Source organism: Dendrobates tinctorius, unplaced genomic scaffold (assembly GCF_039654945.1).
Source record: "Dendrobates tinctorius isolate UK_male_01 unplaced genomic scaffold, ASM3965494v1 ptg000213l, whole genome shotgun sequence".
Taxonomy (NCBI): Eukaryota; Metazoa; Chordata; class Amphibia; order Anura; family Dendrobatidae; genus Dendrobates; species Dendrobates tinctorius.
The window spans coordinates 3,154,428-3,170,995 of record NW_027361880.1 but is presented as its reverse complement, the minus strand read 5'-3'; the positions used below and the strand labels follow the sequence as shown (position 1 = coordinate 3,170,995).

At 42.7% G+C, this 16,568-nt stretch overlaps 1 protein-coding gene across 1 annotated transcript in view; it reads right to left on the bottom strand.

Moving 5' to 3' along the window:
* The window catches only part of PARP2 (poly(ADP-ribose) polymerase 2), a 179,912-nt gene that overhangs the window by 139,239 nt on the left and 24,105 nt on the right, over positions 1 to 16,568 (bottom strand). Inside the window, exon 2 of the mRNA XM_073554751.1 lies at positions 6,151 to 6,343. Coding sequence (XP_073410852.1) covers positions 6,151 to 6,343 — 193 coding nt within the window. The remainder of the gene's footprint in view (positions 1 to 6,150; positions 6,344 to 16,568) is intronic.

Below are 16,568 nucleotides of genomic sequence, written 5' to 3'. Positions count from 1 at the left end.
GGCCTCTCTGGTCGTGGGCTGCCTTGTCTGCTATGTTCTTAACAGAATCGGTGGTCTCAAGACACCCATACTGAGTTGTGATGGAGCACAAAGTCGCTGACTGTCACTTACCCCAGCAAACCATGGGTATCATTAGAAACATTGGTCTTGTAGTAAATCTTCCTTTCCACCATCCAGGGTAATATTAGTAATATATCCCATCTGGTGCTTGGAGACGGGGACAGCATGGGCCTGTGTGATTTCAACTGCCAGGGCTGAATTTCAGCTCCAGTCCGTACCTGAGCAGATGTGTACGGTGCACCCCGTATGTCAGTATCCGTGGGTGATCCGCAAGTGCACGTGAGCCCAGGAAGAAAAACAACTTTATTCTCCCCTGACAACGTTCAGGTTACAGTCCACGCCCTTGGCACCGACTGACAGCAGCTCAGCATAAGATACAGCTGTCAGTCAGTGCTGAGAGTGAGGTTACAGATGCCACTCAGAGAGGTGACTAAACCTGCGCCAGAGCCGCCCCCGTAAATGAAAGCAGAGCACTGCCATGGGGAATAAAGTTAAGTGAGATTAAGCAGTTAAAAATGCCAAGTCATTCCACACAGATCCCCACTCAGCTGATGAAGAAAAAAAAAAAAGTTACAGCTCACAAAATGTCTTATAAAGGGAACCTGTGCTCAGTAACCTACAGAGAGTGTCAGGTCTGTGCCGTTATACTGATTACAATGATACCTTGGGTGATGAAATCAGTCTTGTGGTTGTTGTGTAATCTTTATTTTCAGGTTATGATACTCTTGTGCTCCGGGGCGGCCTGGAGGGGGTCTTAAGGGGGCTTCACACATTGCGATATCGCTAAAGCGTCAGCGATTTTGTGACGCAGCAGCGATATCGCTACATGTGATACTTGCCTCTGACTGGCTCCCCCGCTGGTTATTGGTGATCGCGCGAGATCGGCCTGGTCCATTTCTCGTCAGCGGCTTCCTGCTGGCGCAGACGAGCAACGCGTCGACGCGGGCGGAGGACGTCATCATCGCCGCATCTGACAGGTAAGTAACGAACACTGCTGCGTCGCTGCTGAGATCTGCCTGTGTGGCAGCTCACTAGCGACCATTTAGCGATGCACCAGCGATCCTGACCGCGTCATATCGTGGTCGGGGATCGCTGGTGCATCGCTAAATGTAAAGGGGTTCTTAATGTGGTGATCTAATTAGGTAGTCACCAGTATGGATACTGACCGGTAACCGACCCTCGGTAACCTGCCCCATGGTTTACGCAATGAATGTTAAATGTATTAAAAAAAATAACTAAAAATCACATTCAGCAGGCAACATGATCACATCTATAATATGCTTTACATTTTGTTTGCCGATAGAAGTTTATTTAGAAAAAACATGTCTCAAAATGGCGCCTGCGCAGTAGCAGCCATCTGCGATTTGATACATGCTACTGCGCAGGAGCCACTGGCGCCATCTTAGCGGAGTTAATTTTTTTTCAAGCAAGATGGCGCCGGCGGCACCTGTGCAGTAGGCTCTATCGAATTGCCAATGGCGCTTGCTGCATCTGCATCTATTTTGGAGACACAAACTTAGAATTTTTTTTTTTTTTATATCAGCAAATCAGGGCTGTGGAGTCGGTAAGCCAAACCTGCGACTCCGACTCCTCAATTTCCCTTACACCGACTCCGACTCCGACTCCACGACTCCCACACATATTGCTTATATTTAAGTGAAAAATTTATTGTAGTACAATGTGAATCTCAGACATTTAATCATTTTTATGATCCAATAATCAAGATATTTAGATAGAACAGAATATATATTGGTGTACTACCCGGTTTTCATTCTTTTTGGTACAGATACGATATGGATAGACAGATATGGATAAATGGATAGATAGAGCAGATTTCTAATCTGTTTTTGCTATTGAAAACATTATCTATGAGCTCAAAAACCTTTCAGGTGATGCAGTTTTTTAAAAAGATGATCAGCTTTTGCAGCTGAAAAACGTATCCTCAAAAAACACAGGAAAAACGCTGTGTGTGAATGTAGCCTTAGATCAGGAATAGAACAGCCATTTATAGGACATTTCATAACTTTCCCAAACTCCTATGAAAAAATATTCAGCACATCCTGCATTGAATTACTGTACCCAATTTATTATATATTTTAGGAGTCGGAGTCGGTCCATTTTATACCGACTCCAACTCCGACTCCGACTCCACCAAAATGAGCACCGACTCCGACTCCACGACTCCGACTCCACAGCCCTGCAGCAAATAAAATAATTTAATGCATATTATACATGCGATCATGCTGCAGCACTGGTGACTGCCAAATGTGATTTATTTTTCCCAATACATACAATATTCAGTATGTAAAATAGGCAACAGGTCACCAAGGGATCAATGACCTGTCAGAAGCCCATACATACGAATAGCTAATCAGAGCACCAGATGAAGACCCGAAGCACAAGGCTATCTAAAAACTGAAAACACAGATTACACAACAACCACAAGACGGATTTCATCACCCAAGGAACCATTTTAATCAGTATAACGGTGCCTTCCTGACACTGTCTGTAGGTTACTGTGCACAATCCTACTGAAAGGTTCCCTTTACCTCAAAAACAACTTTTTTTTTTTTTTACAAAAATAAGTGTTAGAAAAGATAATTAGATCGGAATATGTATCAATATGGTCTCGTACAGACTTGAAGAATAAACTTGACTCATCACTTGTACTGCATTGCAAAAGGGGTAAAAATTTGCCCTGCCCCCGCAAAAAAAAAAAAAGGCCAAGTTCACATTTATTTTGTGCTCTACGTTGAACGCTTATGCTGGGATCTCTGTCTAAATCTCTATAAAACAAGATTCGGACAATCCCCCCCCTTGCAGAATCATTCACTATAATGAGGCATATGGAGTGATTCTGGAGTCCATATGGCCTCTGATGACTCCTTTTGCCTTTGTTTCGGCAGTGTCCGGCGTTTCTAGGCATGCACAAAAGCACATTCGATTACGTTTTTGTGCACCTCTAAAAAGACGTTCACCGCTGGAACAGAGGCCCTATGAAATCCGCAGTAATTAGGTCTGCCTCATAGTGAACGGTTTTATCAGGGTAATCTCTGAATTCTATTCTGCAGATTTAGACAAAACGAGAAATGTAATTCTCACCGCAGAGCACAAGATAAATGTGAACTTAGCCTTAATATGTAGCCCCAAAAAGGTACCAATAAGGTACCATCTGGCAATGAAAAATAAGGGTTCACGTTGCTGGTAGGTCAAAGGCTCTGGAAAAGGGACATATCAGAAACCCTCCTGGACAGATTTCTACTACTTATCTGCAAAATCCAGACAAAGAACAAGGGAATATAAGCTGCTGAGTCGCATTGTCAGCATCAGGTTTCTGCTCTGGAAAACCAAATGTTGGATCCCATGCAGATTAGGAGGCTTTTTTTTTTTGCTAGTAAAGAGTATCATGATATATTTGTTTTTAGCGGGGTTTTTTTTGCAGAAATTAACCCCTTCATGACCTGTGCTTTTTTTAGTTTTCCGTTTTCATTTTTCGCTCCTCTTCTTTCCAGAGCCATAACTTTTTTTATTTTTCCGTCAATATGGCCATGTGAGGGCTTATTTTTTGCGGAACGAGTCCTGCCATTGTGATTCTTCAGGTCATTACGAGTTCATAGACACCAAACATTTCTATGCTCTTTTTATCTAAATGGTGAAAAAAAATTCCAAAGTTTGCTAAAGAAAAAAAAAATTGCCCCATTTTCAGAGACCCATAGCGTCTCCCATTTTTCGTTATCTGGGATCAGGTGAGGGTTTATTTTTTGCGCGCCGAACTGACGTTTTTAATGACTCCACTTTTGTGCAGATACGATCTTTTGATCGCCCGTTATTGCATTTTAATGCAATGTTGCGGAGACCAAAAAAACGTAATTCTGGCATTTGGATTATTTTTCTCCCTACGCCGTTTAGCGATTGGGTTAATACTCTTTTTCTTGATAGATCGGGCGATTCTGAACGTTGAGATACCAAATATGTGTATGTTTGATTTTTTTTATTGTTTTATTTTGAATGGGGCGAAAGGGGGGGGCGATTTAAACTTATTTTTTTTTTTATATTTTTAAAACTATTTTTCTTTAAGTTTTGGCATGCTTCACTAGCCTCCATGGGAGGCTAGAAGCTGCCACAACTTGATCGGCTCTGCTACATAGTGATGCTAAGATCGCCTCTATGTAGTAGAATTACAGCATTGCTATGAGTGCCGACCACAGGGTGGCACTCATAGTAATCCAGCATCAACCACCATAGAGGTCTGCAGGAGGTTGTTATGCTGACAAAGCGATGACCCCCGATCACGTGACGGGGGACAGCAGTGAGCGCATTTCCGGACGAATGGCTGGGAGCGCTTGTTAAATTCCACTGTCCGCGTTTGACAGCGGCATTTAACTAGTTAATAGGCGCGGGTCGATCGCAATTCCACCCACGCCTATTGCGGGCACATGTCAGCTGTTCAAAACAGCTGACATGTCCCGGCATTGATGCGGGCTCACTGCCAGAGCCCACATCAAAGCGGGGGTACTGCCATTGGATGTACTATCCCACCCAATGGCAGTAAGGGGTTAAGCATATGTTTTTTTGTGTGAGTCTTTCAGACGCAAACACAAAATATACTAAAAGGTTAAAAAACACGGCACAAGCAAAATATGCTGTTTGTAATGGAACATCTGTCCAGGTATAAATGCAGGGAAGCTCCTCGGCTCACCCGACACTTCGGAGCCAGAAATAATGGAAGAAGGGAGAAAAGCCAGTGTCCAGATTGCTACTGGTCCAGATACTGGTATGGCTAGGGGCCACAAAGGCCAGAACCATGTTAGTGATGCTGCTACCGATTTGCAGTTTAAAGCCTTGACTTAAGTCATTTACACAATGTGAGAAAAAAAACAAAAAAAATTACTTCAGCTTTTATTGCAACAGACTTTCGGAAGCAGAATTTTCTAGCTTTTGGCAACAACTGTCCACAATCAACCTTCAAAAGGGGACAGGAGAAATAGAAAAGAGCAATAAGCTGCATATTGTCCAGAAGAACTGAACGTTTTTTAAACCACGCCAAAAAAAAAACAAAAAAAAAAAAATAAGCATTTCAGGTTTCAGACTTTTTTCTTTTTATACCATGAATTTTGCATTTCCACTGCCCCGTTAGATCTACACAACCAGATCCTTATAGGAAGCATGGTGTGATCACCACCTCCAGTCCACACGCAGTGGAGATCCCTGTGGAAGGAGCATCATTTATGGTAGTAGACTGCTACAGCCCCTGAGCTATGCACTTACCCATCAGTACGGAGCAATAGATGCTTTTTGAAATATAAAAGAGACACACTAGATCAGGGTTCCCCAACTCCAGTCCTCAAGGCCCACCAACAGGTAAGGATTTCCTTAGTATTCCATCACCTGGACAATACAAAGGAAATCCTGAAAACATGACCTGTTGGTGGGCCTTGAGGACTGGAGTTGGGGAACCCTGCACTAGATAATCAAAGAAAACTAAGACAGACGTCACAAATCACCTTGTAGCTCTGCACTATGTGTAGCAGTGTATGTGTTTTCCCTGATGAGTTAAAGCCATATTTGCATACATACATTTAAAAAACCGAGGAAAGTTTACAAACCGCATCACGTCCACATTACGTGTGAACGCAGCCTCCATGTTCTCAGTAGGAAGTGTGCAACACAGGGAAGCCAGATTCTTATTTCCTCCCTTCACCTGTCTTTGAGGTCAAGTTGAAACATTTCCCAGCAAAACGGGTCAGTTTTTCTTGATAAAGTATTCAGCCGACGTCCATGTAACGAGTATGGCTACTATTACTTCCTGCCATCTGTCTAACACATGCCGACTTACCACAATTACACATTATGCATAGGAAAACTACTTTTTGATGCAGAAGTAATAATAAAAAGAATGCACTGGAGTACACAGACTAAATTTATCCATAGGAATTCGGGAAACATCCCAAAGCTGACAAAGATTTCCGTAATTCCAATCTTACATTTCCGTGGCTACAGGTGCTGCACAGCACACTAAATACAATACGTGGCAGCTGTCCCCCCGACGTCCGTTTCTAGTGTGAACACTACATACAATTCCTGACTCACCTGAATGCTTGGTTAATCCGGTTGTTAAGGTCTTCTGCATAAACCATCCACAAATCGCCACTACTGAGCCATTCCCAGCGAGTCTCCAGTTCTGCGGATTCTGCATCCTTGTCAGAGTCTACAAGTGGGTCACTTTCATCTTCAGTTTTTACTACGATTTCAAGATCTATCTCAGCTTTCCTTTTTTGAGATCCTATGGGGAAGAAGGTTAAAAAAAAAAAAAAGGGTTAAAAATAAAATGAAGAGCAATTTTAATCTGATCCCACCAGAATCCAGATATTTTGTGGTTAGGTATAATTAATGTATTTACAAACTTTTGGCTCAAACTGGCCAATGTCTAACAGTAACAAGAGATAGAAGGATATGTACAAAAAAAGTCACAATTAACAAAAAAAAAACAAAAAAACTTCACCCCTAATCTAATAAAAAAAAAAAAAAAAATCAAATAACCTATTGTATGTGCAAAATCCCTGGACGCCTGAAACACTACTATGCAAAAAGGAAGTTTAAAAAGAACACTACCAAGAATGTATGAAAGATGAAAACAGATGAAAGAAACAGACTTGACTAACAAAAAAAACAAAACAAAGAATTTACAAAAGAGAAATCCAAATGAATATTTGGTAAACTAACCACAGATCTCCTGTGGAGGTAGGCTTGTGCAAGTCCTTCTGCCTCTTTATGTACTGTAACCCCAGACACACTTGATGCTGAGATCAGAGCCTTGGGGGGGGGACCATATCACCACTTCCAGGACTCCTTGTTCTTCTTTACGCTGAAGATAGGTTGTACGTTTGGGTTTGATGTCCTGGTTCAGAATAATTTTGGAGCCTAGCTGACATCTCACTGATGGTATTGTATGATGGAGAAATACATGGCTGTAGTGCTCAAGCCTTGAGGACATCATTAACAATCACCAAACTCCATTTGCTGAAATACAGCCCAAACCTGCAAGGACCTTCCACCATGCTTCACTGTTGCCTGCAGAGACTCAGTACTTTACCGCTCTCCAGCCCTTCGGAAACAAACTGCTTTACATTACTGAAAAAGAGCTCATATTTAGACTCTTCAGTCCAGAGCACCTGCTGAAATTTTCTGCATCCCAGTAACTATTTTTGTGAATAGTTTAATCACTTGGCCTTGTTCTAGTATTGAGGATATGCATTCTCTTGCAATTTTTCCATGAAGACCATTTCTGGCCAGTCTTCTCTGAACAACTGATGGTTGTAGCTGGGTCCCACTGGTTGCTGCCAGGCCTGAGCTGATGGCAATGCTGGACATCTGATTTCAAAAGGAATCATGAGGTCTTTCATGTGATGCACCAAGTTTCTTGGCTGACCACTGCGTCTATGGTCCTTAATGCTAAGAAACAAAAGGCAGATACTTACCGATCATGCAATACTATCAGGGAGGTGTCTGATTGGCTCCAAATTTATTCTGTAGCACCACAACGATGCCAAACATATAGGCAATGTAATTAACAATTATGTTGAGGATAAAGAAGAACAAGTAGTCCTTGAAGTGATGATATGGCTTCCCAAAGAATGCTGATCTCATCATCATCTAGCAAGTGGGAAATTACATGAAAACAAAGGATTTGCACAAGCCTATGATTCACAGAAGACCTGTAGTTAGTACTCCAAGATATCTGGAAACAACCTCCCTGCCAAATTCCTTCAAAAAGTGTACAAGCACACCTAAATTGTGTGGAATGGATGCTGTTTTGAAGGTAAAGTGATTTGGCTTATATTTCTCTTCTTTATTCACTTTTGTATTTTGTTTGCTTTCAAAAATGAAAGTGTCAGTAGTTGATGTTTATCAGTTTTCTTACTTTGCTAAAGATTTAGGCTATGTGCCCACGTTGTAAAAATGCTGGGAAATGTCCACAGCATTTACGCAACTCCCTGCCGTGGGTAAAACGCATGTGGAATTCACATGCGCTTCCCACAAAACACAAGCGTTTTTAGCTTGCAGAATGCTTGCGCTCTCCAAGCTATTTGAAGCATGGCTTGGAAAGGTGATTGACAGGTTGTTCACACTTGTCAAGCATAGCGCTTGACAAGTGTGACCAACGTTTTACTATTGATGCTGCCTATGCGACATCAATAGTAAAAGATAGAATGTAAAAAATAAAATAAAATACTGCTATTCTCACCTTCCGACGGCCCCCAATCTCCTCAGCGGCGCTCCCGGTACGTTCCGTTCCCAGGGATGCTTTGCGCGAAGGACCTGAGATGACGTCACGCTCGCGAGACCGCGACGTCATCTCAGGTGATTCGCACAATGCATCCCTGGGATCGGAAGATGCTGGCAGCGTGGCTGAGAGGCGGAAGAGCCATCAGAAGGTGAGTATATCTCAATTTTTTATTTTAATTATTTTTTACAGGATTATGGTGCCAAGGCCTGGAGGAGTCGCCTCTCCTCCAGACGCTGGGTACCATCCGCACATGAAGCGCTCACTTTACGCATGGTGGACATAGCCACGTGTAAAGTGAGTGTTTCAATGCATTCATATGGTGGCGGAATCACCATAATTCCGCAGAAATAATGAACATGCTGTGGATTTTTCCGCTATGTGATTCCGCAGCGGTAAAATCCACAGCATGGACACTGCAACTGCGGAATCCCTTAGGAATGCGTTTTGTAAACGTTACCGCTGCGGGTAAAACGTGGCGGAAACACTTAAAAAAACGCAACGTGGGCACACAGCCTTAGGGTAGGTGCAGATGGTCAGGAATCGGCAGTGCTTTGAACAGAGCACATCTCCGTTGCATCCAAAGCACTGCCGGCTATTGAACACAGGTGATTCTGCATGTGTTCACTGAACCGTGCGGATTCACCGCGCACAATACATTGCACATGTGACATTTATCTCGCGGAGGCTCGCATCTCCGCAAGAATAGACATGCTGCGGTCTGGAAAGATGCGCCCCATGTCAGTCTTCGTGAATGATCCACGGGCGTCACTGAACGCATAGTGGGCATGGGATTTCTTGAACGCTGCAGCAATTACTGATCGTGTTTGCCGCTGCGGATCTGCAGCAGAACTGCAGGTGATGTACAGTACCATTATAGCCAATGAGAAAAAAAAAAAAAACGCTGTGCACACGCTGCGGATTTTTCCGCGCAGTTTTTGAGCGGTTAAAAACAAAAAAAAAAAAAAAAAAAAAAGCAGCATGTGACTTCTTTTGTGTGGTTTTGCTGCAGTTTTCCACCTGCTCCATTCTACAAATCCGCAGGTGAAAAACTGCACAAAAACGGCAGTAAAACCGCAAAAAAAAAAAAAAAAAAAAGGAAGAAATCCGCAGGAAAAATGCAGGCCACCTTTTGCTTTGATTACTGCTTTGCACACTCATGGCATTCTCTTGATGAGCTTCAAGAGGTAGTCACAGGGAAATGGTTTTCACTTCACAGGTGTTCCCTGTCAGGTGTAATAAGTGGGGTTTCTTGCCTTATAAATGAGGTTGGGACCATCAGTTGTGTTGTGCAGAAGTCTGGTGGATACACAGCAGATAATCCTAATCGCACTGCTCTTGGATATCCGCTGTTTACCCTAGATACCAGCTTCCAGCGTCGCTGATCGTTGGTCTCCCGCTGCCACACGCAGTGATGTGTGCTGGCCTGCGGGAGACCAATGATCAAAAAATGGCCCAGGACGATCCTGCACGATCAGCGATACCCGGCGGGGGGCCAGTCGCTGATTCATGTCACACACAGCGATATCGCTGGAGAGATGGCTGATGCGTCACAAAATCAGCGATCTCGCTAGCGATCCCGCTGTGTGTGACGGGGCCTTAAGTGAAAATGTCAGAAGCCATACTGATGACTAGCTAATCAGAGCACCACATAAAGACCCCCACAGGCCACATTGGAGCATGAGCATATCATTATCTCAAATCTGAAAATAAAGATTACACAACAACCACAAGACGGATTTCATCACCCAGGTATCATTGTAATCAGTATAACGGTGCCTACCTGACACTGTCTGTAGGTTACTGTGCACAATCCTGCTGACAGGTTTAATAGTTTAGATTGTTACCGCATTTAACCAGATTCCCTTTAATGGCCCGTTTCTATGGACTCTTCAGTAAGAGGTATTAAATGGCTCACAGGATGATTACGCAGAGCAGCCTTAAGACAGTCCTCTTTCCACTCAAAGAATCCTGTGAGCAACACTACATTGGTAAAGACCATAACAAATTAGCACTAAGGAAAATGGCTGTCAGGTTTTTTGCAGACTTCAAAATCCTTACAGCATGCGCACCATATGAAGTCAGGATTCTCTGTTATTGCCGGCGGAGCTTGTCATCATGTGACTGGAAGTATACGATTTGTATACATGCGGTCATGTACTGGCTAGATGTGCTTAGCATCATCCAATGCAAATGAATTGAGTCAGACTGAGCACAGCTAGTTGAATGTGACTTGAAGTATGCAAATCGCTTGCTTGTGATCGATCACATGACCATCTGTTCTCAGCAGCAACACCGGAGAATCCTGACAGCGTGCGGGGTGCATGCTTTAAGAATTCGGTTAGTCTACAGTCACTGCAGGCTTTTAGCAGAAGACTGCTTACAAGGGTTGGACAAAGATCACACACTGAAAAAATGTAACCCAATAAATGTAGCTAATCTGCAGTACCTGGGAGAGGCACCTCGATAGATAATCAATATCAGACATGGAGACTACTTTGTAGCCATAATGGCTGCTAGCACATTACTACGGATTCTCTGCTATATTGTAACATTAATCCTGTCTGCATCCTGAGCACAATGCTAAATCATACAATCAAGCACAAAACGAGGCTCATCAATATAACATCACATGGCTCTCTTTATATGAACATTGTTAAGCAGAATGGAGCTTTCATCACAGTAGACACAGGTTACATAGGAGGTAAGAGGATTTTTACCAAATCCTATTCACATTATATGGCAGGGAGCCACGCAGCTCTTGGTACAGAGGCTATGCGATTATGGTAATCATCTCAGAATACATTCATTTTTGGGACCAGTATTCCATAGAAATCAGTTTAGTCAGTTTATATCATTAGTAGGGATTGGCGAACCCAAACCGTAGTGTTCGGGGTCCGTACGTAACATCTAGTGTCCGTGCACAGACTCTGAACATGGACTTCTACCTGAAGTCAGTGTTATTTTACAGGTTCGGCAGCCCGAACATCTGGCGTTTATCACACTGACATCTGCGTGACAGCACGAGAAACACAGGCTCTGATTGGCGGCACGTTCGTTACCGCCAGTCAGACCGTTGCAGCTGTAACCAAGATACCCCTTTACTAACCGCGTAATCAAAAGAAAGAGACACAGAAAAAAGTCCTTTAATTTAAATAAACATTCCCCACCCTCTTTTACCAATTTATTAATGTAAAATTAAAAGATAAGAAATATATCTTTTAATTAAAAATAATAAAACACCATATTCTTCACCTGTTGGACGACAATCCATTCATTCCATGAAGAGGCCAACGCCGCTACATCTGGATTGCTTGGCTGAGCAGTGGCACGATGTGACCATTCAGCCATACAGCCCAGATATAGCAGAGCTGAGGCACGTCATGGGTTGATTACCGTTGTACAGGTGAGGAATATGGTGTTTTATTTTAACTTTTACAGTAAGACCTCATACCCATTGGCGATTAAAAAAAGGTGGAGTGTTATGTGATTTCTAATCTTTCCATCCGTTTTCTATCCGTTTTTTTTTCCCCAGCAACTATTTTTCTACAGTCATTTACAGGACCATTTACAGTGTTCTATGCCACAGAATGGTAATCAAAACGGATGGTCCGTTTATTCGCACCCATTGACTTGCATTGGCAAAAATTGCAGCATGCTGCGATTTTTTTCTCAGACCGATTTTTCGATGAGAAAAAAAAAAAAATCACAAGCGAGATGTCACCCATTGACTAACATTGGTCAGAGTGCAATCCGATTTAAAATCGGATTGCAATCGTCCGATTTTATCGCCAGTGAGTATGAGGCCCAACAGGTGAAAAAGGGTGAGGAGTGTTTCTTTCAAATAAAAGGAATCTGTTTTTATTTAAATAAAAAGGACGCCTCTCCATTACTAACCTGTGGGCTTGATGCAATCCGATAGATGCCAACGCACAGGCGGCGCCATCTTGGAGAAGGCATTATTTAATTTCCTCTAGCAAGATGATGGTGTCGCCGGCGCAGTAGCATCTGTCGGATTTTTTTAGGAATTTATTTATAGCAATAAATAAAAGAATTATATGCACATTTTACATGTGATCATGCTTTTTTTTTTATTTTTTTCTCAATATATAATATTCAGTATGCAAACTAGGGGGCAGGTCTGTGAGGGATCAGTGACCTGTCAGAAGCCATAATGATGAGTACCTAATCAGAGCACCACGTGAAGACCCCTCCACAGGCCGCCCCAGAGCACAAGCATATCATTAACTCAAATCTGAAAATAAAGATTAAGAAACAACCACAAGACGGATTTCATCAGCCCAGGTATCATTGTAATCAGTATAACGGTGCCGGCCTGACACTGTCTGTAGGTTACTGTGCACAATCCTGCTGACAGGTTACCTTTAATATAGGCATGCAGGTTATAGACTGCTGAAAACAGTCCTGTGTGTCTCATCCCAGCTGTGTTGTTGCAGAGAAATCATCTTTTTTTTTATACAAGTGACCTCTTCCAGGCTCTGGGGTGGACGCTGCCTTGAAGATAAGTTCTGCCTCCAGAGCTTATTTTACATGAAGGGGGAGTTACCAGTGTGAAACAGGTAACCAACACAGGAGAAACTAAATTTGTCTTCTTGCAAACACATTTGTTGCTTCTTTCTCAGCTCTGCTGTGCTGTATTGCAACAATATTGCAGCCCTGTCTGCCTGTGAGATGGAAGCTGAGAGGAACCTGCAGATGTGTCAGGCATACTCACACAGCTCTACAGTGAGATCAGGAGAGTAGAGAGCGGCCTTTACACATCACACTGGTAACTCCGCCTTATATTTAAAACAAGCTATGGGTGCCTTGTTGAGAAATCACCTTTTTATCACTTTATATAAAGTGACTTCTTCCAGGCTCCGGGGGTGTCGCTGCCTGGAAGATAACTTTGCCTCCAGAGCTTACTCTACATTAAGAAGGCGTTCCCAGTGTGAGACTTTACTAACACAGAACAGAGGAAATTAACCTTGTCGTCTTGCAAACACATTTTCTGCAACAATATTGCAACACTGGCTGCCTGTGAGATGGAAGCGGAGAGGAACCTGAAGTTGTGTCAGGTATAATCGCACATAACTCTGAAGATCAAGAGAGCAGAGAGCGGCCATTGCACAAAACACTGGTAACTGCCCTTCAAATAAAGTAAGCTCTGGAGGCAGAGTTATCATCCAGACATCATCCTCCCCAGAGTCTGATAGAGGTCATTTAAATAAAGTGATAAAAGATGATTTCTCAGCAACAACACATGATATGAGGCATACAGGTAGGACTGTTTTCAGTATTTTATAACCAGTATGACCATATTATTAGTTTAGATAGGAAAATGTGGTTACAGATTCCTTTTAAGTACTTGAAGCATGTCACAAAAATTGCAGCATCTCCTAGTACCAGCAAAGTGAAAGATTCCTGAAGTCTCTTGCACACTGTGCTTATTTTATCCTTGCATATTTAAAGCAGTTTCAAGTCGGCAAGAACTCCATTCTTTCAGGGATTTTGCAACTTTTTTTCACCTATTACAAACAATGCATGGAATAAAAACCGCAAGTAAAAATACTCAGTTTTAGGCTGCATTTTTCCTGCAAAGAGACATGTTTATATATGCAGCAAATTACTTAAAGGGGCGGTTTGAAGTCAAGGTAAATTTTACTCTAAAACTCTCCTTAGTGCCATAATTTAAATTTCCTAATATACTTGCATTGAAAATTCCCTACCATTTCCCAACGACACTAACTGCATTTGTACTCTATTTTCCCTACTTCCTTTCTGATGACACTTCATTTGAGAATCCCAGTGTTGCTGGCTCAGATTAGCAGCGATGAGCCGTCAGAGTGCAGACGCCAGTGAGGTTACCGGTGTAGGCAGGGTATTCACAGCTCATCACTGCTGATATGAGCCGCCAACAGAGTGCTGCCATTGCGCACATCGCACAGTGAGAATGATCATGCTGTTTCAGGGAGGGGGCAGGGGATGTGGCAGTAACCGCAGCCCGTGCCCCCTGATGACGCTTCATTTGAGTATCCCATGCACTGGGATTCTCAGTCATCAGAAAGTAAGTAGAGAGGAGAAAAAAAAAAAAAAAAAGCAGAAAATTAGATCGTGTAATTAGGGAACAGTAGGGATTTTTTTACTGCAAGCATATTAGAAAAATAAAGTTTAGATTATGGTACTAAATGGAGATTTAAAATTAAATTTGACTTTGAAAAACCCCTTTAATGTATGCATACACGCATGCGGATTTTGTGTCAGACTTTACCGTGGCAATCACTCGCTGTATAGCATGTAATAAAAGTGGTGATAAAAATCAGAGGATTGTCTGCAGCATAATTTTCATCAAACCTATAATCTGTTATATCTATCTATAATGGAAAGATCCACATCCAGAGTACATTTGCGTAGGTTGCACTTCTTGTTTTGGCTGGCCTGGTGTTTGATCTTTCCTCTAGCCCCTGGACAGATTCCGAGCCCACAGTGCTCAGGTCGGCATCTGTGTTTTGACAGCTCCCGGCCCTTTAACTTCTTCTTACTCTGAGAGCACTACTGAACACAGCGGCGTGTGAAATTAAAGATTACATCTTCATGCTGGCCAGCACCAGGACATACTAGGTAGGTTGAGTTAGCACACAAAGTACTCCTGTCACACAGATGAAGACAGCAGCTGCAGTCTTGGGGTCTCCTACGTAATGTGCATACAGCAGTCTCGGTGTCACCTACGCAATGTGTATAGAGCAGTCTCTGTCTCCTATGTGACAAGTACGTCTTACTGCTGCAAGTTCTTTACAACAGAGAGTTGGCTGCGATCTGGACCAACACAAAATCGGAAAACGTATTTATTATTATGCTTTTGCTTATATAGCACTATCATATTCCCCAGCGCTTTACATACATCATCACCGTCCCCATCGGAGCTCACAATCTAGATTCTCTATCAGTAGGTCTTTGGAGTGTGGGAAGAAACTCACATAAACACAGAGAACATACAATCTCCTTGCAGATGTTGTCCCTAGTCAGATTTAAACCCAGGACCCCCTGTGCTGCAAGGCGGCAGTGCTAACCACTGAGCCACTGTACTGCCATAGTTACAAGTTGCAACATCACAGAGCACAACAAAGAGAAGCAGATCCAGCCATCACAAAAGGGTGAATTAAAATGTTTGATCAAATATAGCAGAGTAATTTTCAAGTTTACAATTTTGTGTGGCCCCTGATGGATGGTATAAATATCCAAATAGCCCTTGGCAGAAAGAAAGAGAAAAAAAAAAAAAAAAATGTTCCCCACCCGATTTAAAAGGACTGTCAGTATAGAATGACTGTTCTAACCAAGTACTTGGTACTTCATGGCGAAACCAATTCTTTAGATACACCTTCCCTCCTATTCCCCCCCTGACAGCTCTGGCTTCATACAGCCAAAGAAAGGCGGAGATGGAGGGAAAACAAGCAGGTGGAAGGAGTATTTTAAAGAGAATCTGTCACCTATTTTTTCCAACCTCGAGCTGCGGCCACCGGCATCAGGGGCTTATCTACAGCATTCTGTAATGCTGTAGATAAGCCCCCGATGAAAGAGAACAAAAACGAGTTATATTATACTCACCCGGGGGCGGTCCGGTCCGATGGGTGTCGCGGTCCGGCTCCTCCCATCTTCTAGCGGTGACGTTCTCTTCTTTGCTTCCCATCGCGGCTCCGGCACACTGCTCTGCCCTGTTGAGGGCAGAGCAGAGTCCTGCAGTGCGCAGGCACCGGACCTCTGAGCTTTCCCGGCACCTGCGCACTGCAGGACTCTGCCCTGCCCTTAACCCCTTCATGACCCAGCCTATTTTGACCTTATTGACCTGGCCATTTTTGGCAATATTGACCAGTGTCCCTTTATGAGGTAATAACTCAGGAACGCTTCAACGGATCCTAGCGATTCTGAGACTGTTTTTTCGTGACATATTTGGCTTCAAGTTAGTGGTAAACTTAGGTCAATAATGTTTTCATTTATTTGTGAAAAAAACTGAAATTTGGCGAAAATTTTGAAAATTTCGCAATTTTCACATTTTTAATTTTTATTCCGTTAAACCAGAGAGTTATGTGACACAAAATAGTTAATAAATAACATTTCCCACATGTCTACTTTACATCAGCACAATTTTGGAAACAAAATTTTTTTTTGTTGGGAAGTTATAAGGGTTAAAAGTTGACCAGCGATTTCTCATTTTTACAACAAAATT